The sequence below is a fragment of the Stegodyphus dumicola genome, chromosome 4 (assembly GCF_044657685.1).
Source record: "Stegodyphus dumicola isolate Sdum_Otavi_A_Nest chromosome 4, ASM4465768v1".
Taxonomy (NCBI): domain Eukaryota; kingdom Metazoa; phylum Arthropoda; class Arachnida; order Araneae; family Eresidae; genus Stegodyphus; species Stegodyphus dumicola.
In genome coordinates, this window is record NC_140771.1 from 57548755 (window position 1) to 57572789 (window position 24035).

Sequence of the window (24035 nt, forward strand, 5' to 3'; positions counted from 1 at the left end):
TCGGCCCCTTTCTCAGGGAGTACAACAAAGCCTCCACTTAACTCAAAATATAAGAAATAAGAACTATCTAATGACTAACTAACGATATTTAGCCAAGCTAACACAAATTCTAGCCTAGTTGGCCCATAATATTAAACTAGCCAGCGAAGCTATAAAAAAGTATATAATACGGCCGAGAATAATAACAGTTAGAGAGACTGTACGTTCCGTTGTTTAAAAATAGTGAACTGTAAATTGACTTGATATTACTTCAGTATAGAACCCAAGAACCTCAGAGTCATAATGTTGACCGAAACTTCTTTATTGGCTTTCAAACATTAAGTTGGTTGAGGAACGGCGAAGACCACACTGCAAACTCCGATTTCGGTAGCGGCTTACCACACAAACTCAGAAGAACCTCTGCTTAATTGAAACTCCAGTAATTCACAGCAACCTCAAAGCTTTAAACGCGAGCTTTAAAAACCTAACAAATTTGCGTCTGCGCCGCTCCTCGGTACAAAGAAAGAAATACAATTTGCATAACATCGAACAGAGACATAGCCAAAAGGCAAACGCGCGCTTTTCAGGAATCCTAACTCTCTCTCTCTCTCGAAGTTAGTGGAACTTTGACTTAAGTATTTTCTACTTCTCATTGGCATTTAACGCGATTCTATAAATTCATTCTGTTAAAGAATTAAGCTGAACCTAGAAGAGATAAGAAACTTAAAATTACTGTTATAAAATTAGGTTATACCTCACATATAAAAAAACTCGTTAAAGTTTTATAAAACATGAAATAGATAATAAAACAAACTTGAAATTCAACATTCGGGCTTCCAAGCGCCAATGTTCGGGCGAAGATTTACGTTATACAAAATTTGATGGCTCTGGGTACAGTCATTTTTTCACATTGCGAGAAACTTACATACATTCATGAAGATTCTTCATTATTTAATTTCCTTAAGTCCTATTTAATTTCCTTAAGTATGGGTGATAATATTCAATGGTAAAAATTTAAAAAGTGATACGCCGTTTCTAGTGAATCGAAGAAAAATGCCATTTTGAAACTAACACCCCTTCTGGGCTAACACTTCTTTGGCTAATAATCAAAATGTCAGGTCTTTTTACCACATTTTCAACATTTCAAAGATTTGGACTTATTTATAATTCTGAATAAGAAATTTTATTACTCCGGCATCATGTATAATAATTTTAAAAATTTTGAGCCCTTACATTTTTTATTAAGATCTAAAAAAATGAAGCTACTGACCTGTTTTAAAATGAAGAATATTGTAAAGAATTTTTGAACTTGTGTTATTTATGCACTGAAGTCGTCGATTTTATGCCAGTTTTTAACTGTTTTTTTTTTCGGGTAAAAATGGGCATGAGAAAGATATTGCGCATTTCAATTAAACGATAAATCACGGAGACATACTGTTTACTTGAACTTTCTGAAATGCACTTTGTGCGCAGCTTACTAGCTAACCTTTTTTTTTTTTTTTTTTTTTTTTTTTTTTTTTTTTTTTTTTTTTGATTGCGTTTAGGAACAAATTCGCACGAAAGAAGAAAAACTGAAAGCTGAGAACCTTCTCCGAGATAAGGAACTAGAAGCTCTTGCCAGGCAACGGGAATTGCAAGAAGCTCGGATTCAGAAACTCTTGAGTGACATTACCATCTCCAACGAACATCCTTATCGGATTCATAGAAGAGAACTGTGCAAGCAGGAAATTTAGAATTGTGATCTTGTAACAAAAAATTAATAACAATCTTCACGGCAATAATAAAATCCTATAGAAGAATTCTATCACCCATATCATCTCGTAATCTTTTTTCAGAAACATTGAACTAACCGATAATAATTTACTCATACTACAAAGTTCATTCATTCATTTAATGGAAATATTGCTAAACAAAATAATTTAATTTCTGATTTAGAAAGCAGTTAATCTAAAATGAAATATCGATATTTGAGCTTTTTCAACATTTTTAGTAACTGTAATGTAAACTGTAATATGTTAATTTCATTCAGATATGGAATGAAATTTGTTAAAGTAATACTCAGGAGATAAAATTTCATTGCCATGCAAGAAAGGTTAAAATTTGTAAATTTTAAAAAATTCTATTTCTGCTAATTAAGTGACAGTTCATTTTACATTTAGAATTATAGTGATCTTTAAGCGATGATCAATCAAAAAATTAGCAATTAGTTTTATATTACATATTCTATAATGGATTTTTCTTTCATTCAGTTTTAATTCGAAGATATCGTTTCTTGTCTCGCAGTTTAATCCATCCTCATTTTAAAATAATTTGCTAATCAGCAGTTTACAGGAATGCAATATATTATTCAAAGGATAAGCTGAGTGCAAAAAGTATATGTTAACGTACCATGATTCACTTAAAATGAAACGAAGTGTTTTTTTGCATAAATTAGTACTAAAGAGGAAGAATAAAAAAATTCTGGTAACTTAACTTTACTCATATCGAATAACTCATCCATGCGCTGAAAATCTAAGACTTCATCATGTTTTTGATAGCTAGGGGCAGCGATTTTCATATAAATAATAGAACAATAAATTATATAGACCTGGCGTAAGAGTATTCTCAGCAGGATGGAGTGACTTGCCAGCAGTATAGGGAAAATATCTCGAAGTTATGTACCAGATATCAGTAATGTCGAGATGAAAAACAATATTACGCCATACCATTAAAGAAGTCAGGTCTGTGTACATAAAAGATATTATCACAGCTAACTGCCCTTCTGGGAGAGAACTCTGCTTCGATATAATAACAAAGTTTGGCATTACATCAAAAATGGAAGATAGTTCACTATTTAAATCTGCTACTCTTTTAGAAATAAAGAATAACCAAGTTGTTCTTCTCTTCAGACTTTGTTTACTAATATTCAACGAAGAGGAGCCAAACAGATAGTACTTTCTCCGATCAAAACGCCTTTCTGAATACCGTCGTATATAGCAGTTTAAAAAAATTACACAAATATAATCAAAAGCAACAAATTAGTTTCGATGTAAATACCGCTCTTTGATGGCGAAGATAACAATTTGACATTTCCCAAAATGTACTGATCTAATGGAATAGATAATACAATAATATAAGAAATTTACAAGACAATCCCTAATTTTATATACATATTTTTAGCTAAATGTTGAGAACTTTGAGCTTATAAGCCTTTTTATCTAATCTCAAAACTGTTGTGGTTATTTTCTGCAACAAACAAGATTCAATGCTAACGATCTGTTTCCCACCGTCCAGTTTTATCTCCTGCCTTCTCTAAGTAAACTACTAAAAAAGTTAATTCTGATATGATGTCTAATTTGACATCTAAGCAATTACTACACTGCTGATCACCGACGCTGTAATAACTTATCAGTTACTACACCGTCAGAATGCAACAAACTTCAAATTTGTATAAAGGGTAATAAATATTGTCATATGTAAATGATTCGCGTTCCAAAGCATGCGCACAAAGTAGGTATGACTAACGCCATTTACATTATGTATAAATGGAAAGAGTGCACGATGGGTTTCTGATTCGGAAAACGCATTTTAGAGTTGTTTTTTTGAGTAAAGTTTGTGGTAAGAAGAAACAACAATAGTACGTATCGGAATTCGACCCGGCAGGATCGTGATCTATTGGGCCTACCGATTTATCGCTTCGCGACATTGCTGCTCGTGTTGGTTAAGATCCCATCACTGTCAGACACATATAGAATCGATGAGTCTAGGCGGGCCACACTGAACGCCATGCAAGATATCGGCGATTCCGCGCCGCTAACGCCCGAGAGAACAAATGTATTGTTCTCTTGGCTTTGCGAGAACGTATTGCTATGTTATGTAGCCTGAATCAGGAACTTGGTTTGTGTGCAGGATAAGTGTTTACAAGGAGAGTACGACTTCTGCAACACCAGAATTGTCAGCAAGACAACCATTGGTGTGGCTTTCCTTGACTCTGCAGGAGAGACAGGCTCGCCTACGATAGGTAGACGAATGATGACATGTAGCATCATGCCGTACTTTCAGACGAATCCCGGTTTTACATATGGTATGATGGATGTATCAGTGTGTGGATGTACCGACGAGAACGAACGTTGCCAACTTGCATTTGTTATCATCATTCGGGTTGAGCACCTGGCGTGCTGTTACGAGGTGCCGATGGGTACACATCCTAGTCATCTCTTCTTCGCATAGCTAGTAATGTGGATAGAAGCCATTATATTTCTGATGTGTTAAGTCCGTGGCTGTGCCGTATCTTTAGGCCTGGATGACGCCCTCTTTCCCTGTCACATGTTGTCCGTGCTGTCCTGACTTTTCTCGACTCACAGATTGCCCGACTGTTGCCCTGGCCAGCATGTTCTCTATATATCTCTCTCCCACTGAGAACATCTGTTCATGGGTTTCTAAGGGATAGGTACTCTGCCGCACGCGAGATGAGGATGCATCGAATGATTACCCAAGCTCAGTTCAATTCGATGGCCATCTGGATTATAGCCGTTGTTGCTGCCATATGTGTCAGCTTTGTGTACGGAATTTTTCACCTCAAACGATGTGAAAATTTAATCATAGCGTTCTCCCATTATCCTCTATATGAGAAATAAACAAAATTCCGCTATTTTTTTCCTTTTCTGGTGTAGCGGTTTTAATGCCCAACAGTGCTGAAGACATCCAATACAGTTCTCAAAAGGAAAATTGAGCAGACTATACCATGAGAGTAGAATAACATTCTCTCTAATAAAACACAAGAAAATTCCAAAATCGTGTTTTCCTGTTAGCATACTGTTCAGTAGTGATTAAGAGTTGCCGACAGGCGGCGCTGCTAGCGCGTTATACTCTCGACCTACGTAATTTGAATTCAGTATTCTTTTCTTTTGTGTACTTGCTGTAACAGATCTTACAGCTTTGTGATTGAGAATTTAAAATGTTTTGGAGCCAGATCGTTCCTCTACAGCAACAAAATGATTAATAAATGTATAATAAAGTAAATATCTTTGTGATGATAATCTTTGTTATTAAATACAAAGTCAACCAGCTCCTGAGTACAGTTGCAAGTGGTCCGTCGAGAATCGAAGGTGAGCTCTCCCATTTTAATCTCTATTAAATTTGAAAAGTATAACTGTAATAAATATGGAAGCTCTAAAAACTAGAAAAAGAGTGTTAAAAAGTTCACTGACGAGGCATAAAGATAAAGTTGTTTCGTCATTAGATGTTTCAGATTCAGTTGCGTTGCAGCTATTTGAAACCAAAACTAATGAAATTTCTAACGAACTTAAATCTGTATTTTATTCAATTTTCGAAGCATGTAAACCCGAAGAATTGGATAACTTTATTAAGGATAAAGAAGATACAGATGATATTGTTGATGAGTTGCTATTGATGATTAAACGTAAATTAGCAGTAGTAAAAAATAAGATGAATTCTGAACATTCTGTTTCTCCTGTGCCGAGTAATAATAATTAAAATGTGTTTTCGGATGTTAAGTTACCGACGCTATCGGTACCAATATTCAATGGTAAAATAGAGAATTGGATAATGTTTAAAGATATGTTTAAAGCTAGTGTAATAGAAAACAAATCTATTTCGAGTAATGCAATGAGATTGCAATATTTAAAAGCTAGTTGTAAGGACGAAGCTCTGAGAGTAATACAATCTATTTCTATTTCGGATACAAATTTCGATATAGCTTGGAAACTTTTAGAAGATAGGTATTCGAATAAACGTGAGCTTTTAAATGCTATAATAAAAAAGCTTTTGAATCAGCCGAGTATTAGCGAGACATCTAGTTCTATTCTAAATTTAATTGATGTAACGAACGAATGTATTCGAACTTTAAATATTTTAAACTACAAAGTAGAAAACTTATCGGAAATAATGATTGTATATTTGATAGTGGATAAGTTTGATAAATCGACTCGATACTGGTGGGAAAAGGAATTAAAAAACTCGGAAGAATTTGGTACGATTGAACAATTACTTTCGTTTTTACAAAGCCAAGCGAGAACGCTTCAAAACAGTAAAATAAAGGAGGTAAAAAAGAGTAATAATTCTCCACATAAACTTACGAGTATGATATCCACTTCTAATATGAAAAACATAAATTTGAAGTGCATAAAGTGCCGTGGTGAAGAATTACATTCATTATATAAGTGTCCGGAATTTATAAATCTTTCTGTCAATGACAGGTGTGAATTCGTGAAAAGAAATAAGCTTTGTTTTAATTGTTTGAAAAACCATTCCGTTCGAACGTGTTCGTCTAATTATCGATATCAAAAATGTTCGCGAAAACATTCAACGCTATTACATTTCGAAAATGAAAAACAAAATAAATCCGAAAGTGCTCATATTTCAAAGCCGGAAGTAGGGGGGGAGAAGACGACAGTCAGTCTCAATCCGAATGCTGAAAAATTTGTTTATGACTCTTCTTCTACCAATAAAGAAAGTATTTTCGCCGGCACAGCTGTAAACGGAATGCGTCAGACCAAAAATGTTTTACTTTCTACTGCGAATATTTTAATAAGAGATTGCTACGGTGAATTAAAATCAGTTCGCGCTTTGTGTGATGTAGGTTCGATGACGTCATTCTTAACGATTGAATGTGCTAATTCGTTAGGGATTAAAAGAGAAAAAATATCTGTTGCGGTTTCTGGATTAAATAACACGAGAATAAATATTAATTCTAAAGTATGTGCTTCTATTTCAAACGGTATTAACTTTGAAATGAGTTTAGAATTTTTGTGCGTACCTAAAATCTCGGACTCCATACCTGTCGTTTCAATTCAGTAAAAAACAGATCATTCAAAATTCTAGATAAGCAAATGAAGAAAGGTTGCTTACCTTTATGATCCGCGTTCTTCGATTCTGGTCCGCCGCTTTTGTAGACTCCGATTTGGTTCCAAACTCATCTAAAATTGGCACTATTTTGTATGAATCACTTTATTTGACATTTTACATAAAAGGGGAAAAATATCTAAATCATTACACTATCGAAAATCACTTCTAACTACTTAGCATCATTGTTCTACATATCTAACAGCGTCATTAGTCTACTGCGTCACTGTTCTAAAAGCATACACTTATCGTTGCCAGTTCTCAAAAAACAAACTTTCTTTTTCAATTCTCGTCGGTCTGGAGGCTCAATCCGTTCCCCAAGAGCGGAAAGTGCGTCGTTCGCGACACACTCCCCCCGATGAGTTTCACCAAGTTGAAACTCAGCCACAGTCTGGTTGAAAGTTCATGAGGTTTAATCGTTCAGGAGTTCGAATCACTCGTCCACATCTAGTTGTTTTGAGGGGATTCTGATTGAGTTCATTTGACTGATCTTTGTCAGTGGCACGAAACTCTGTAGATCCAATAGAAGTTGTAGGCTTATCACACATTTTTTGATCAGAATGCTTCTTTCTCAAACAGTCTCCTATATTATCCGTTTGTAAATGGACTTCCAACGGATAAATTCGTTGTATGGGTCGAAGGATTTCGCCACTTTTGGTGCGTAATTTTACTAAACGAACTACACCATCATTTCCTGGGATGAGTGTTATAATTTTTCCTAGAGGCCACTTAATTCTTTTCTCAGGTGTTTCTATTAACACAATGTCTCCAACCGATAGTTGAACATATTTCTCTGTTTTTAAAATATGGTTTTTCAGTTGTCCTAAGTGTTCAGTTCTGAACCGTTTTCTTAGATCTTCTCTAACCTTCATCTGATATGCATACCTTTTTTGTAAGTATTTGGCATCAATAATATCTAGATCTGGAACGCCACTTTCTTTTAGATCACGAAAAAACATTGCAGGTGTCAAGGGTTCCAGTTCCAAGTCCTCGGAAATATAAGTTAATGGTCTGCAATTTAAGATATTTTCGCAATCACAGAGGATCGTATAGAGTTCTTCATATTTCAGTGAGGCATTACCTAAAGCTTTTCTGAGAATGTTTTTCATCAGGCCAATCATTCTTTCCCAAAATCCACCCCACCAGGGAGAAGCTGGTGGGATAAATTTCCACTTAATGCGGTTGACAACATGATTTTTAATAAGTTTATCCCAGTCAATCATTTTTAAGAGCGAATTTGTACCAATAAAATTACTACCGTTATCAGTGTAGACAATTTCAGGTCTTCCTCTGCGTGCTATAAAACGTCGGAAAGCCAATAAAAAGTTATCTGTTGACAAAGATGTTAAAAGTTCAAGATGAATTGCCCTGTATACAGCACATGTAAATAAAACGATCCACGTTTTCGATCCCTTTTTTAAAAACAAAGGGCCAGCTAAGTCGATACCTGTCACTTCAAAAATAGAAGAATCTTTAATACGGTCCTTTGGCAAAGGTGCGGATTGTACCGTGGAGGGTCTCGAATCAAATCTTCTACATTTAGTGCAGTTTTTCAACACTTTACGAATAGTTTTACGACTTTTCAAAATCCAGAAATTTTCTCGTAGCATTGCCATTAAAGTCTGAGTTCCGCAATGCATTTGTTGTTCATGTTTTTCCATAATCAGTTTAGAGACAACTGGATGTTCAGAAGGTAGGATTACAGGTGTTCTAAAATTTTCGAAGTCTTGTCTCATTAATATTCTTGACTTTACTCTTAAAAGACCAGATGAATCAACAAATGGTTTTAAATTTCGTAAGCGTTTATCCTTTTCTGTTTTAAAGGAGACCCTTTGCACAATTTTCCAAACAAGAACTTCAGCTGCATTCAATTCTTCGATTTCTAAGTTCTTTGACGTTGTTCTGTTTTTATCTCTGCAGTTATCAATATACCTTTTTATCCAAGCTGTAACTCTAATTATTTTCTCAAAAGAAGAAATTCGTGAGAAATGCGAAAATTCTTCATCTACATTTGTTAACGAGGATACAACTGTTTTTCTTCTTTCTCGATCAATCATATCTTTGTCAGGAGAAATATCACAAGTAGGCCAACAGTCTGGATTCAACTTCAACCATGCTGGACTTTCATGCCATCTTTTGGCTTTAATAGTTTCAACAGAACATCCTCTTGACGGAATATCCGCCGGATTCAAGTTGCCAGGAACATAATTCCATGCATCAGGATTAGTAAGAGCTCGTATTTCTTTCACTCTATTCATAACAAATACACCCCAATTTTCTTCATTCTTAATCCAGTACAATGTGTTCCTTGAATCTGTCCAATAAAACGTAGGTATATTTTCTTCCTTCAAATCTTGTTTTATAGATTTCATTAATCTTGCACCAACAACACAAGCTAATAATTCTAGTCTACAAATTGATGTGGGTTTTAGAGGAGCAACTCTAGATCGTGCTTGAACTAAATGACACGAAACTTTATTTTCATTTTCATTTCTTAAATAAACGCAGGTTGCATATGCCATTCGGGATGCATCACAAAATATATGAAAGGATAATTTCAATTCAGAATCAATATTAAGCATCATCTGTCGAGGAATTTTTATTTCCGTTAAACGATTTGCATCATTTTTCCATTTCATGTATTTCCTTTGAATTTCTTCAGGAAGAGCTTCATCCCAAGTTACTTTTAATTCCCAGCAGTTTTGTAACAGAATTTTAGGAATTAAAATTATAGGGCAGGTGAATCCAATAGGGTCATAAATTTTATGAATTTCAGACAAAATTGTTCTTTTAGTAACAGGTTTGTTTTTTGATTCATTTAATCCCTTAATATCACAACTTAATGTGTCATCATGCAAATTCCAAAGAAGTCCCAAAATGTTGACCGTTTTAGCTTCACAAGGATCATCGAAAAACTCATTCTCATTTAATTTATCAAGCTTCGACTGTTCTAAGATGGGTTCAACAACAAATGCATCCGTTTTATTTCGAGGATAGTTATATGCCCACTCTTGTAATTCAAATTTAGCACTTGCCAAAATTTCAGTGGCATCATTTTTTAACTTCTTTAACTCTGATTCATCATTCACACTTGTAACTAAATTATCAACGTACCAGGATTCTACTAATTTATTAGCACTCGCACGATAATTTTCTGGTACTTCATTCATTAATTTCGTTAGTGTTGCATTTAAGAGAAATGGACTGCTGGTTATTCCGAAGACCACTCTTCTATGCCTGTATATTTTCAAACGCTCAGAATTTCCCTGTTCCCACCATAAAAATCTTAAATAATCTCTGTCTTTAGGATTAAGTGCTATCTGCAGAAAAGCCTTCTTAATATCAGCGCTAACGCCAATTTTTCCCAGTCGAAATCTATTTATTATAGCTGGAACAGTATCAATCAAATTTGGACCCTTTTCCAAACAGTCATTTACGGAGGGTGATCCTTTAGTTCTTACGGATCCATCGAAAACCGGTCTTATTTTTGTCGTGGTGGAATTCATTCGAATAACAGCACGATGGGGTAAATAATGAGAGGGGTTATTAACTTCTTCCTCAGGAACAATCTCTATTATTTTATCATCTTCCCAAGATTTAAAAATTGCGTTGTAATCTTCTAAAAATCCCCCATCCCTTAAATTCTTCACTGTACTCTTTAATCTCTTTTCTGCTATTTCTCGATAGTTTGGAAGTAGGGAACGATTTTCAATCCAAGGTAAACAAACTTGAAACCTTCCTTCTTCATCTCTTTTCACATTGGAAAGAAAATGTGTCATTGTTTGTTTTTCTAATTCCCTTTTAGTTTGACTTTCTGAAGGGTCTAATATCCCAAGAGTATCAAGTTTCCATAAATCAGAAATTTTACTATCTGATACTAACATAGAAAATGCATAAGAACAATCATATTTATTTTCCATTTCTACGGGAATTTTCCCCATGATACTCCAGCCTAAATAAGTTTCAATGCAAACTAATCCACATTCTAACTTCTTTATTTTCCCTGTAAGCAATTTTCCCGCTATGTCTGCGCCTATGAGGATATGAATTTCAGAAGGAGAATGCTCGAACAACAATTTTTTATGCCTACCTTCAACATCATTCAAAAATATGTTATGGGTTTTTAACTCATTTAAATAAGGCTTGATGTTCAATTGTGGAATATCAGAACAAATATTCGCTTGATCAAAAGCTTTGAAGTTACACTGATAATCGTTTTTGATGCTACTTAAACGTACAACGAACTGTTTATGAGTTTCAACCACTTCAGTTCCTCCGAACAGACTATGAATCACACTGCTTTCGTTAATACATTCGTACTGCATAACATTAGCTAAGAATTTAGATACATAGCTTCGTTGACTCCCAGAATCAATTAAACAGCGGCAGTATTTTTCTGGACCATTGCCACGCACTCTTACAACTAAAGTTTGTAATAAAACTTTCTCTAAACATGATTTGTTCGTCAAATTGAGATCCTTCTTATTTGATTTTTTCTCATCTAAACTATTTCTGTCACAGATTAAACTGTTGTGTTTCCACCCACACGAATCACACTTTATCTTCGAAAAGCAATTTTTTTGCCAAATGGTTACCCCTTTTAAGGCATAAATAACACATTCCGAGTTTCCGAAGTGACGCCTTTCTGTCTATTACAGACTTCGGGCAAGCTTCGGAAGTATGTTTTTCTTTTTCTGAATCCTCGCAAAATATGCAGCTGTTAATTGAAACCTTTAACACAGCAGCCGTTGGAATAGAAATTTTATTTATTCTTTTTTCTTTAGGAAAGTGGCTCGAATTATGGTTGTTTATTTTATCTTGAATTTGTAGCATGGATTCGCGGCACTCAATTTCCGTTTTCAAGAACTCTAATAATTCGTTTACATCAAAATTATCTTTCGATTTCCTTTTTCTTTGGAAATCAAGATTCAGTTCATTCGGAATTAATTTTAATAAAACTGGTGTCAATAACGTGCCATATGTGCCAGAAGTTACATTAAGTGATTTTAAACTTCTTATCTGTATTTCGATATCATCATACAACTTACGTAATGCAAATATGTTGTTAGCATTCCTAACAGGTTCTAAATTTAACAGTTTTCCCATATGTGCATTTATAATTAAATCTGTTCGACCAAAGCGTGTTTTAAGTAACTCGATTGCGGCAAAATAATTTTCACTTGATAATGAAAAACCACTAACAGCATTACAAGCAGCACCTGATAAAAATGATATCAAATAATTAAATTTGTCTGTATCTGTTAAATCACTATTCTGATGTATCGCATTGTCAAACTGGTTCCAAAATGATAACCAATTAACAGGATCGCCATTAAATTTATTGATCGATAATTTAGGCAATTTAATTTTTGAATGAGATACAGAAATATTTGAAATATCATTATTCACAATATTACCAATTGTATTCGAAACAGGAATTTCAGGTTTCCTATTCTCTTTTAACATAAATGTTAGTTTTGATTTCATGGAAATTATTTTCTCGGAATAAACTTCACAAGTTTCAAATTCCGATTCATATTCAGTAGCCTCAATTAATTCTTGTATTTGTTTATCTAATTCTTTTAGGCTGTTATATTTTGAATCTAATAAATCAATATTTTCATTAAGAATACACAAATCGTGTTCTGTTTCTTGGAGGTATTCTTTACAATTATTTATCAACTTTGTTGTCATACTCCTAACTACAGTTCGTCTTTTCTTTAATTCTTCTATTTTAGTAGACATGTTTAAATATTTCAGATAGAAAATATTTCAAATTAAAAATCAGTACTCTCAAATCATAAATAAACTTCTCAAATCAAAAGGAGATATTTTTTAAACATTCCTAAATCTTTCACTTCAAGATAGTCTACATCGGCGGTCCCTGTTCGGGCGCCAAAAAATTTTATGTCGTTTCAATTCAGTAAAAAACAGATCATTCAAAATTCTAGATAAGCAAATGAAGAAAGGTTGCTTACCTTTATGATCCGCGTTCTTCGATTCTGGTCCGCCGCTTTTGTAGACTCCGATTTGGTTCCAAACTCATCTAAAATTGGCACTATTTTGTATGAATCACTTTATTTGACATTTTACATAAAAGGGGAAAAATATCTAAATCATTACACTATCGAAAATCACTTCTAACTACTTAGCATCATTGTTCTACATATCTAACAGCGTCATTAGTCTACTGCGTCACTGTTCTAAAAGCATACACTTATCGTTGCCAGTTCTCAAAAAACAAACTTTCTTTTTCAATTCTCGTCGGTCTGGAGGCTCAATCCGTTCCCCAAGAGCGGAAAGTGCGTCGTTCGCGACAATACCAATCAATAATATAGAAGTTCCGACTGAACATTTTCCTCAAAACATTAAGTTTGCTGATCCAAACTTTTATAAAAGAGGAAAAATTGATGCATTATTAGGCGCGGAGGTGTTTTATCAGATCTTAAAATTCGGTCAAGTTGAAGTGCCCAATTCAGAGCTAAGATTTCAAAATTCTGTTTTTGGCTTTATAGCCACTGGCAGCATTTTAGGTTCAGAGACTGAAAATACGCGAGCAGTTCACTGTGGATTAATTAATAATTATAGTGATATAGAAAATGAAATTAGAAAATTTTGGCAACTTGAGTCTATAGGAATTAAAGATGATCCCAGTGAAAATGAGATAGATCAATCTTTAGAAACATTTGAAAAAACTGTTCGTTTTAAAGATAACCGGTATGAGGTTCAATTACCGTGGAAAAGAGATTGGGGAGAGCTCAATAATAACTTCATCGTTGCTAAAAACAGACTTAATTTACTTATGCGTAGACTTCAAAAAGATCCAAATCTTCATTTGCAGTATATTGAAACTTTAAAAGACTATGAAAATAAGAATATTATAGAGAAAGTTAGATGTCCTAAAGAACCTGTTGATAAACCTGTGTTCTATTTGCCACATCAACCAGTTTTTAGAGAGGAAAGTGCAACTACAAAAATGAGAATAGTATTTGATGCAAGTTCTAGTCATAACTTTAAGAATTTAAGTCTAAATGATTGCCTGTGGTCAGGGCCAAACCTGAATTCGAACATATTCGACATTCTTGTTAATTTCAGATTAAACAAAGTCGCCTTTACTTCAGACATAGAGAAAGCTTTCCTACAAATTTTATTAGCCGAAAAAGACAGAGATGCAGTTCGTTTTCTGTGGGAAGAAAATGGTAAAATTCAAGTTTACAGATTTAATCGTGTTCTTTTTGGTGTTACGAGCAGTCCATTCCTTTTGACTGCTACTTTGAAAACTCACCTGAGAAAGCATTCTGAAGAATTCCCGACTACAACAGAATGCTTAGACCGCTGTTTGTATGTGGATGATTTTATTTCTGGAGCTGATAATGTGTCGGATGCTTTTGAGATCTCCACTCAAGCTACATCAATTATGAGCCAAGCTAGCATGGTGCTACGAAAATGGACTACGAATGACAATACATTGATGCAGTTTTGGACACGTGAAGGTTTCGATACACAGCCACAAATCAACACTATTAAAGTTTTGGGACTGCCATGGAATCCTGCTGAAGATTGTCTAATATTGGGAAAGCAGAGCCTAGTGGACAGTCTGTCTAAAAACGAAAGTACCAAACGATTCCTACTACGTACAATTGGAAGGATTTTTGATCCGCTTGGGTTGCTTTCGCCGTTTACTATTCGTGCAAAGTTCATTCTACAAGTCTTATGGATGAAGAAAATTTCTTGGGATGAAGAAATACCTGTAGATATACAAAAAATATGGCTTCAGTGGTGCTCCGAAGTTCCTGATCTTTCAGAGTTACGAGTTCCTAGAAACGTGCTCAATTTAAATATACAAGTGCCAACCGATATCTTAGAACTACACTGCTTCTGCGATGCTAGCCAAAAGGCTTACGGTGCTGCTATTTATGCAAGAGTTGTGAAGGATAATAACATCGAAGTGAATTTATTGGTTAGCAAGAGTCGAGTGACTCCACTAAAGAAAATCACTCTACCTAGACTAGAATTACTCGGTGCTTTGCTTGCCGCCCGACTAGCGAGTAAAGTCAAGAAAACAGTGGATTTAAAAAAGCCCTCCTTAGTGTTCTTTTAGACGGATTCAAAAATAACTCTCTATTGGATTAAAGGATCTACGAAACGATGGGAATCATTTGTTGCCAATAGAGTTAACGAAATACAGAGTTTAAGTGATACCAGTGCCTGGGCACACTGCCCTGGGAAGCAAAATCCAGCTGATCTCCTCAGCAGGGGAGTCAGTGCTGACATTTTATTGAACAGTGACATTTGGTGGCATGGACCCCAATTTTTGAGAGAAAAGACTGATGTTCCGGTAGACAATAATGACATTCTAATTTCATTAGATGACTTTTCTGATGAACTAAAGAAAACTGATGACTCTAATGATCATTCTCCTATTGATTTATCAATAATGTTAGAAATGAAAAGCTTACAGGTCACCTTACATTTAGCGAGTTGAGAAGAGCGGAAATCTATTTATTTAGGTCAATCCAACAAGGTGAGTTTGTAGATGAAATAAAACATCTTGAGAGAGGTGCCTCACTGCCCAGCAACAGCAAGGTAAAATCTTTAAACTGTTTTTTAGATAAAGACAATGTTCTAAGGGTTGGAGGCAGACTGAAACATTCTGACCTCAGTACATGTGAGAAAAATCCAATTGTTCTGCCAGATAAGCATCCATTAACTTTAATAATTGTGAGATATTATCATTTAAAGTATTTGCATGTTGGTTCAAATGCATTATTGTATCATGTTCGACGTAAATTTTGGGTCTTAAATGGCAGAAATGTTTGTCGTAAAGTTGTTTTTCAAGGTATAACTTTTTTTAAAAACAAACCTGTTTTTGAGAGTCAGATAATGGGTGATCTGCCCAAAGAACGAGTAACACCTTCTTACCCATTTAGTAATGTTGGAACTGATTTTTGTGGACCATTCCACATTAAATTTAAAAATCAGCGTATGGGTAAACTAAACAAAGTTTATGTGTGCATATTTGTATGCTTAAGCACCAAAGCCATCCATTTAGATTTTGTCTCTGATCTTACTTCAGATGCCTTTATAGCTTGTTCGAAACGATTTTTTAGTCGCAGGGGTAAATGTGCGAAATTATTCAGTGACAATGCAAAGAATTATGTGGGTGCAAGCATTGAGCTAAGAAAATTGCATAAATTGGTTAAACACCCAGATGAAACACTGACTAAATACCTGCTAAGTGAAAACATTGAGTGGAGGTTTATCCCTCCTAAATCACTAAACTTTGGCGGTCTTTGGGAAGCCGGGGTGAAATCTTTTAAGTTTCACTTGAAACGAATTATTGGCAATGCTCATCTGTTTCTTGAAGAATTTCTCACTGTAATTCTAGAAATTGAAAACGTATTAAATTCCAGACCCCTTACTCCCTTATCATCCGAGTTTGATAATTTTGAAACCTTGTCCCTCGGACATTTTATCATAGGGAGGCCTTTAACTTCAATAGCTGAACCCCAACTTATTGAGATACCAGAAAATAGGCTCTCAAAATGGCAAAAAATAACGAAATATAGTCAACAAATTTGGAAGTTATGGAAGAGAGACTATTTAAATAACCTTCAACACCGTAGTAAATGGATGTTTGCTAAAGATAATGTTAAGGTGGGTTCACTTGTGTTAGTCAAGGATGAGCATATGCCCAGTACAAAATGGTTAACAGGTAGAATTGCAGAAATAATTTTTGGAAAAGATAAAAAAGTTCGAATGATTAACATAGTATTACCAGGTGGTAAAATGTTAAAAAGAAATGTGAGAGACATTTGTGTTCTTCCTGTGAATTGTAATTAGATTTATGTATTGTATATTGTAATGTGTTTCTTTCCAGTGTTTATATTGCATTTATGATTTAATGTGTCTTTAAAATTTAACCATTGTATTGCTATTGCTTACAATTGTTTGTTATTATATATTGCTTTAAAACAGTGTATACTAATTGTAATATTTTGAAACCCGTAAGGTGTCAAGGTCGGGAGTATGTTCAGTAGTGATTAAAAGTTGCCGACAGGAGGCGCTGCTAGCACGTTATACTCTCGACCTACGTAATTTGAATTCAGTATTCTTTTCTTTTGTGTACTTGCTGTAACAGATCTTACAGCTTTGTGATTGAGAATTTAAAATGTTTTGGAGCCAGATCGTTCCTCTACAGCAACAAAATGATTAATAAATGTATAATAAAGTAAATATCTTTGTGATGATAATCTTTGTTATTAAATACAAAGTCAACCAGCTCCTGAGTACAGTTCACATACATTTAGGTGTTTTGCATAATGAAACTCAAAAGGCATACGAAACGAACGTGCGCCAAGATATATATTGGCAAGAGAAAGTAAAGTTCGCGTGCAATGCAGTATATTTGACTTTCACCTTAGCTACGTGCAGTGTATTCGATTTTCACCCTAGCTACTTATATCACGGCTCAAAGGTCTAATTCAGTTAGTACTTTCTCTTTTCAGGTATCGTGTCAAAGTATGTTCCTAATTTTTCTTATTGCCTAAATAGGTATGCTTGAAGATGTACGACTTATATTTGTATGTAAGTTATCTCCTTTTCGATAATTCAGTGTTTTAATGTCTGTGAAGATTATTACTTTTTGTTATGCTTAAGTTAAGCAAAATTCTCCTATTTCATTAAATAAAGATTTCGTAGTTAGTTTTTTGATTTATGATTCTTTAATGAAAACTGCGCCTGAGGAAACTTACTCATTACGCCTTCAGTGCTAATGCACAAACCAACATTTCCTTTGACATTAAATGAGCAATTCCCATCCTATCGCGGCCAGACTATAGATTCTTTTGTAAACCAAGATGAGGGTGAGTTCTTGTTTTAAATTGCATTAATAATGGAATGCTGTAAATGACAGTCGGCTGGAAATCATTAAAAAATGACTCAAAACGGAGGCTTCTCATAACATTTTTTGTGGACTTGATGCTGTGAAATATTGTCATAAATACAGTACTAATGAAAACTAACAGGTTTAGCTACGACAGGAATGTGTACGTTTACGCTAACGGAATACTATTCATAGAAGGAAGGAGAAAGAATTGGAAAAACCACTAAAAATGCTTTTTTCTACTTTTGAAGTGATGGAAGAAAATGAATTTCATCTGAAACAACAACAACAAAAAAAAAAAAAATCCAAGTTATATATAATTAGGGAAACCAAAGGCCCTGGAGCAATAGCGTATTTTGAAGTCTAGCAGAAGTTTTCCCTAAAGCTCGGAAACACTATGTATACGGCTGAATTTGTGTGGCTATGTCTATAGAAAAACACAGATGATCAAGAGGCCTGGTGTGTGAGACTCCAAATAATAACTAGCGCAATATTTTTCTATCAAAGTGGAATATATATGAAAATACTTCTCTTCTGGGAAAAATTGTCATGCAGTATTTCGTTGCGATTGTATGCTTTCCATCTCTATTATGCCAGCCTTTTATGACACATAAAGCTTTTAAGCACATAAAGCACACATAAAGCATTTAACTTTATGACACATAAAGCTAAAACATAAATTAACATAAATTGAATTTTTGTACCAAACGTACCCTAATACTGCTGATGGCAATATTAGGTGTGGCTGTGTAATAATAAATTTTAACATGTGTTATTTTTATACCATAGTGTGAAAATTTTTTAAGAACGATACAAATGAAATCAGAAATATAGATGGTTCGACTCAATGTTGATTTACCAACAAATTGTATCTCAGCATTAGTATGTCTCAGAGAGATACAAGAGAGAGATGGAATCACTTCAAACCCAAAATGTGATGCTAACTTACTTCAAATAAAAGAAGGTAAATTTCCAAATATTCCCTATATTTTATATTCACTTATTTTTGCTCTACAGGAAAAACCTGAGTTCTACTTAAAGCAATCTGTAGATTCAGATCTCATCTGACTGTATTACGTTCACAGATTATTTGATTTGATTGATTGGAAAGAAACCACACTACACATGATAATTTAACTTTTAATGAATGTTTAAATAAAAGGTACATTTCATCAATGGGATACATTTTATTGGATTACATAAATGAAGAATATTGCACACACACGCACATAGACTGATAATGTACAGTGAATGAATGACGAATACATTTTGAACTTCTCGACGGATGTCAGGTGAGCACCTTCATCATACAGACCATCATCTTAGCCCTCGCCTTTCGGTTGACTTTCTGAAAGAGATTACAGTAAAGGTAAACAGAAATCTGCGCGCTGTATTTTTCATCATTTTTATAATTAACGATAGGTTTCAATTAAAATGGTCACATGATGTCTAGAATATAACCCATCACTCGTGGGTTGAATATCAATTTATAGATCCAGACCACTTCAGATACGTGGCCATTTTAGTTGCCTTGCAGAACAATTACAAAGGGTGCGTTTTTATACCCTGTTCCGCCGAATCAGTTTTAGATAACTTAAAGCTAGGCATTTGTGGATATTGTGAAAATGCTTAGACTTGTAACAATAAATATTGCGAAGGAAACCATTTTACATAAAATGCTATGTTTTAAGTCAAGCATCCTGTAATCATTCCTGCTAGTCGGAATTTAAATAATACTCAAATTACACATAATATCAGTTAAGAAGTATAAATGATTATTTTTAAGTAATAATTATTATTTACAGTTTTAAATGAAAATTTAATTAAAGAAAATATCTTTTTATACTGTCTAACATTTATAAATCGAAACTAAAAGTATCAGGCAAAAAATTCGATTTTTCAGTAACCCAATTTATCAAGAAAAGTGATGATTAATTTCAAATTTTACGTTTCAACATATAATTCGACTTAGTCTGCTACTACATGGCAATACTGCATTGTGCAAGTTTTAGGGCTGGCAGTCACTTATAGTCACTTTTAAGAACAAAACTCTTGAGTCACGTGGTTTTCTATTCTTGAAATACGGTGAGAGGTAATATTTCCGTGACAACATAACTATAGTGGTTTTCTGACTTACTACTGTTAGCCTGTTTTTTTTTTTTTTTTTTTTTTTTTTTTGGCTAGAAATTATAATTTGAAACTGACAATAAAGTTATAGTCATTAGTAAATGTAACAGTTGTAATCAAAAGAATTACTTGGAGAATAGTACAGCAACCAAGCATCATTTGATTTCATCATTACTAACCTGGTAGCCGCTACTTAAAAATGCACTCCTCGAAGGTCGTAGAACAATTTACCCCAGGCGGACTATTGAATTCTAAAGAAGTAATTGGTTGGCACGGTTTTTAAACTGTGTTCGTATGTTTTTAAACTGTGTTTTTATGTGTAGATAATTATAAAAATGATCTAAAAAAATCTGAAAGTTTTCAGATTTTACATTACGCCCAAAGGGGCATTTTTTTCATTTATACACACATATACGTTTTGAGAACATTTTGGCTAATGTCCCTTTGAGTTAAAAATATTTAGAAACAGCATGTCTTTAGAATTTTCGATAGACAATCTCGCGCGGGGGAGATAGAAATGGTTTTTTTTCGTACATCGATCCAGTAGAATGGTACCCTAACACCAGGGTACCTAAGTTCCGAGACCCTAATTTCCTCACCCTAATGAAGATCCTATTTGAATTACACTGGTGAAATAAATTAAGAGAATTTTCATATTTGATCTATGATCTCCAGAACTATTGGACAGATTTTAATAAAATTTGGTGTGAACATAGGTTAATATAATGCAAACAAAATAAACATTTAACAGTTATAATAGACACACATGTTCGTCTGTAACACTCATGCGAGTGTAAAGGTCTGAAACAACAGTTGCAGAAGACACAAAAGAAATGGGTTAATAGAGGGTATGGTCACCTCTTACAGCCATACAGGCATTGCAGAGTGATGTTATGCTGCAAATAAGGCAGTTTATCAGTGGCTGTGGCAATTGGTCCCACTCATTCAGAAACGCTATTTTCAGTTCTTGGATGGATCTTGGAGGAAAGTTGCGAGCTGCAATTGCCCTCCTCAGAGCGTCCCAGACATGCTTTCTAGAGTTGAGGTCTGGAGACCTGGCTGGCCAATCCATCCGGCGAATATCCTCACTCTCGAGAAATTCGTCAACCAGAAGAGCTCTATGTGGCCTTGCGTTATCGTCCTGTAAGATGAGCTCGGAGCCCACTGCACCCCTGAAAAGGCGAACATAGGGATCCAAGACCTCATCCCTATACCTCAAACCAGTCACAGAACCTCTGCCAAAGACGTGAATAAGTGTGCGGCCATCCAAAATGATGCCTGCCCAGACCATTACATCACCACCGCCATAATTGTTGATTTCGCGGACATTGGGGGTTAAGTAGCGGATCCTTGGCTCTCTCCTTATGAAAGTACGGCGAGAATCGGTGTTTAGGCTAAAAAGGGACTCATCGGTGAACAGAACGGTCACCCATTGTTCCGTACTATAATCACTATTCTGCCTGCACCATGCTAATCGGACTCTCCTGTCCGTGGACGTGAGCGGGAAGCAAACAGCCTGTCTTCTGGCAAACAACCCTCTCTCATTCAGTCTTTTGGAAACAGTCACCCTTGTTACACGGGTTCTTTTGGCTGCATACAGGTCCCAAGAGAGCTGAGAAGCTGTAGCCCCTCTGTTACACCTCGCTACAATGGACAAATAGCGATCTTCTCTAGCCATCGTGGCTCTTGGACGACCTTGACCAGGCTTTCTCTCAGTGGATCCAGTATCCTGGAACTGCTTCCATAGGTTACACACGACGCTGGGGTTAAATTAAACTCTCTGCATATCTGGATTTGCGATTGGCCTGCCTTTAGCCTCCCTAAAATTTGCCACCTCATTCCATCATCTAACCGTTGGTGGTTATTCATTTTTACTGTTCCGATATGAATTTAACCGATTGCTGCAAGATAACACCAAGAAATTCGCCGAGGTGTGCTAGCGAACGCAATTCGTCTTACCCTCCACGCGCTTATAAAGTCTGTTTCTTTGCTACCTCCGCCTACACACACGTATACACTTACGTATTTGTCGTACAAGATTTGCATTTTTATCTAGAAGCAGTGGTTTTTCCTTCAATTGAGTTCTTTTCATGCAATTCGTTAAAATATGCAAATTCTCTTAATTTATTTCACTTTAAAATACGTATGCTACAGTCGCTCAGCACCCGTCCCTTTATTTTTTCGGCATCAATGCTATACGATATCGAAGGTAAAAATGGTGTGATGTAAAGCTATTTTCATAGGGAATGCAGTTACCTTTATGCCAGATACCACTACACGAGTAGGGTTTTACTTTTCTATTGTGGTTAATAAAACAACTGAAAATACTTGCATACACATGCTTTGGACCAGAGATAACTAATAACTTTAAGTTCAAATATGATCATTACAAGTATGAAGTCAGCTTTATGCTGGACTACCATTTTGAAAACTTTTGTTTAAAAGAACAATGGCCAATTTTCATAAAGGCTACAGCAACTTTAGGACAGGGCACCGTTATGAAGGCGTCTTGGTCGAACTGCCAGTGTTGCGCGGTCTTACCTACTGGGTCATGGATTGGCAATTAATTGAAGAGAGTACTTACTTGGGATTAAAAAAAAGAAATTATCTGCGCAAACAGAGCTGTTCAAAATATGTTAAAATGTAATTGACGGATACTAATTTGAAATGTAGCAAATAAAATGTCGAGAAATCAGTTTAAACAAAAACAAAGAAAACATTTTAAGTGATTTCGATTCTGCAATGGTACAACCCTCTTCTTCTGACCAAGATATGCCATTTTTGATTTCTGATTGCAGAAATGTTTTTTTCTGAAAATTAACACGAATATTAGATTTAACTAACAGAAGCCTTTCAAAGTATTCGGTCTTCTGTAAATACAAATTATGCAGAGAATTCTTCCTAAAATATACTTTTATAGAAATTTCTATGAATGAATTAAAAAAATACTTGGAAAGAAAAATTCTGTTTTACAGTATAAATGGTAGGGTACTTAAAAATATTAACACTGAAACGAAACTTACTATAGATCAAACTGAAAAAGTTGGTATCAAGGAAGACATGAATCGAAATGTAAGAGATTATTACATCAGAAACAGAAGTTTTTCTAGTAAATGCTTACTATTCATGTTTTACACTAAGCAGCTGTTTTTATAATTATATGCATACACAGAAATATTCTAAAATCATTCCTTGTGGCCCTGTGAGCCATACTGCTTGTTATTAACGATGATGGAAGCTGACGTATTAAACGTTTATTGTATCTCTTATTAATTAATATTATCTGTTTTCCTATGGAACAGTGTATCAAACAGAATGAAATTTTTGAAAACATGAATAGCATAGTTGAGAGATTAAATGCAAAGGAAGATACAGAGACTTGAATGGAATGCACGAGCTAAGGAACATGGAGTCTTCTTCATTTATTAAGCGTGAAATATCCATAAATAGTGAAAGTGTTAAAAATCATCCATGAGATAATATAAACTTCTCAAGCCGTACCTCAATCCCAAGAAGATTAATAATTTATAAAACAGATAACTACCAGTTTTGGGAAGTAGATCTATCACACCAGATTCAAAGAGATCAAACATGAAGTAGAGATATAAAAATGCCCTACGCCAAAATACACAATGTCACGGCATTAAATGCGCAGTATCTCTATGAGATTATCAATGTTTACTTTTGATTAAAAAAAGAACAGCAGTTTTAGATTTTTCCTGTAATATTTTTGAATTTTTTTTATCGAACCTCGGGCAATTGCCTTTTTTCAGAATTAGACACTCCTAAGGCAGGAAGTGATGGCCATTTTATTGTGGAGACACCTAATAAGCAGCCACCGTTACCTCCTATAAGGGGACAATTTACATCCACGGCTTTTTCTGGAATTCGAATCCGGGCCCTTCAGTATCGCAGTCGGGTCCTCTAACCACTATACTGTCTGGGCAGCATATTTTGGATTATGCAAATATTCGGTTCAGCCTTTTCAGATTTAGTACCTTGATATTTTCATCTGTTTAGCTCTTCGACAGATTATGTTTTTGGTAGAAAAATGGACTTTAAAATTGTCCCTTTATTCTTTCGGCATCAATGCTATACGATATCGAAGGCAAAAATGGTGTGATGTAAATAAAATTGCAATGAAAAATGTATATTCTTTCTAAATATAGTTTCATTTCTATACGCCAACCAAATTGAATTC

At 34.8% G+C, this 24035-nt stretch overlaps 3 protein-coding genes across 3 annotated transcripts in view; 1 reads left to right on the forward strand and 2 right to left on the reverse strand.

The window, feature by feature from the left end:
- The window catches only part of LOC118187342 (cilia- and flagella-associated protein 53-like), a 43614-nt gene extending 41811 nt beyond the window's left edge, over nucleotides 1-1803 (forward strand). The window contains exon 9 of the mRNA XM_035357539.2: nucleotides 1524-1803. Coding sequence (XP_035213430.1) covers nucleotides 1524-1712 — 189 coding nt within the window. The 3' untranslated portion in view covers nucleotides 1713-1803. The remainder of the gene's footprint in view (nucleotides 1-1523) is intronic.
- The window catches only part of LOC118205414 (uncharacterized), a 28596-nt gene extending 17243 nt beyond the window's left edge, over nucleotides 1-11353 (reverse strand). The window contains exon 1 of the mRNA XM_085814937.1: nucleotides 6829-11353. Coding sequence (XP_085671063.1) covers nucleotides 7203-11147 — 3945 coding nt within the window. The 5' untranslated portion in view covers nucleotides 11148-11353 and the 3' untranslated portion in view covers nucleotides 6829-7202. The remainder of the gene's footprint in view (nucleotides 1-6828) is intronic.
- A 7480-nt stretch (nucleotides 11354-18833) lies between these two features.
- Nucleotides 18834-24035, reverse strand: part of LOC118187343 (uncharacterized) — a 38906-nt gene continuing 33704 nt past the window's right edge. The window contains exon 5 of the mRNA XM_035357540.2: nucleotides 18834-19055. Coding sequence (XP_035213431.1) covers nucleotides 18996-19055 — 60 coding nt within the window. The 3' untranslated portion in view covers nucleotides 18834-18995. The remainder of the gene's footprint in view (nucleotides 19056-24035) is intronic.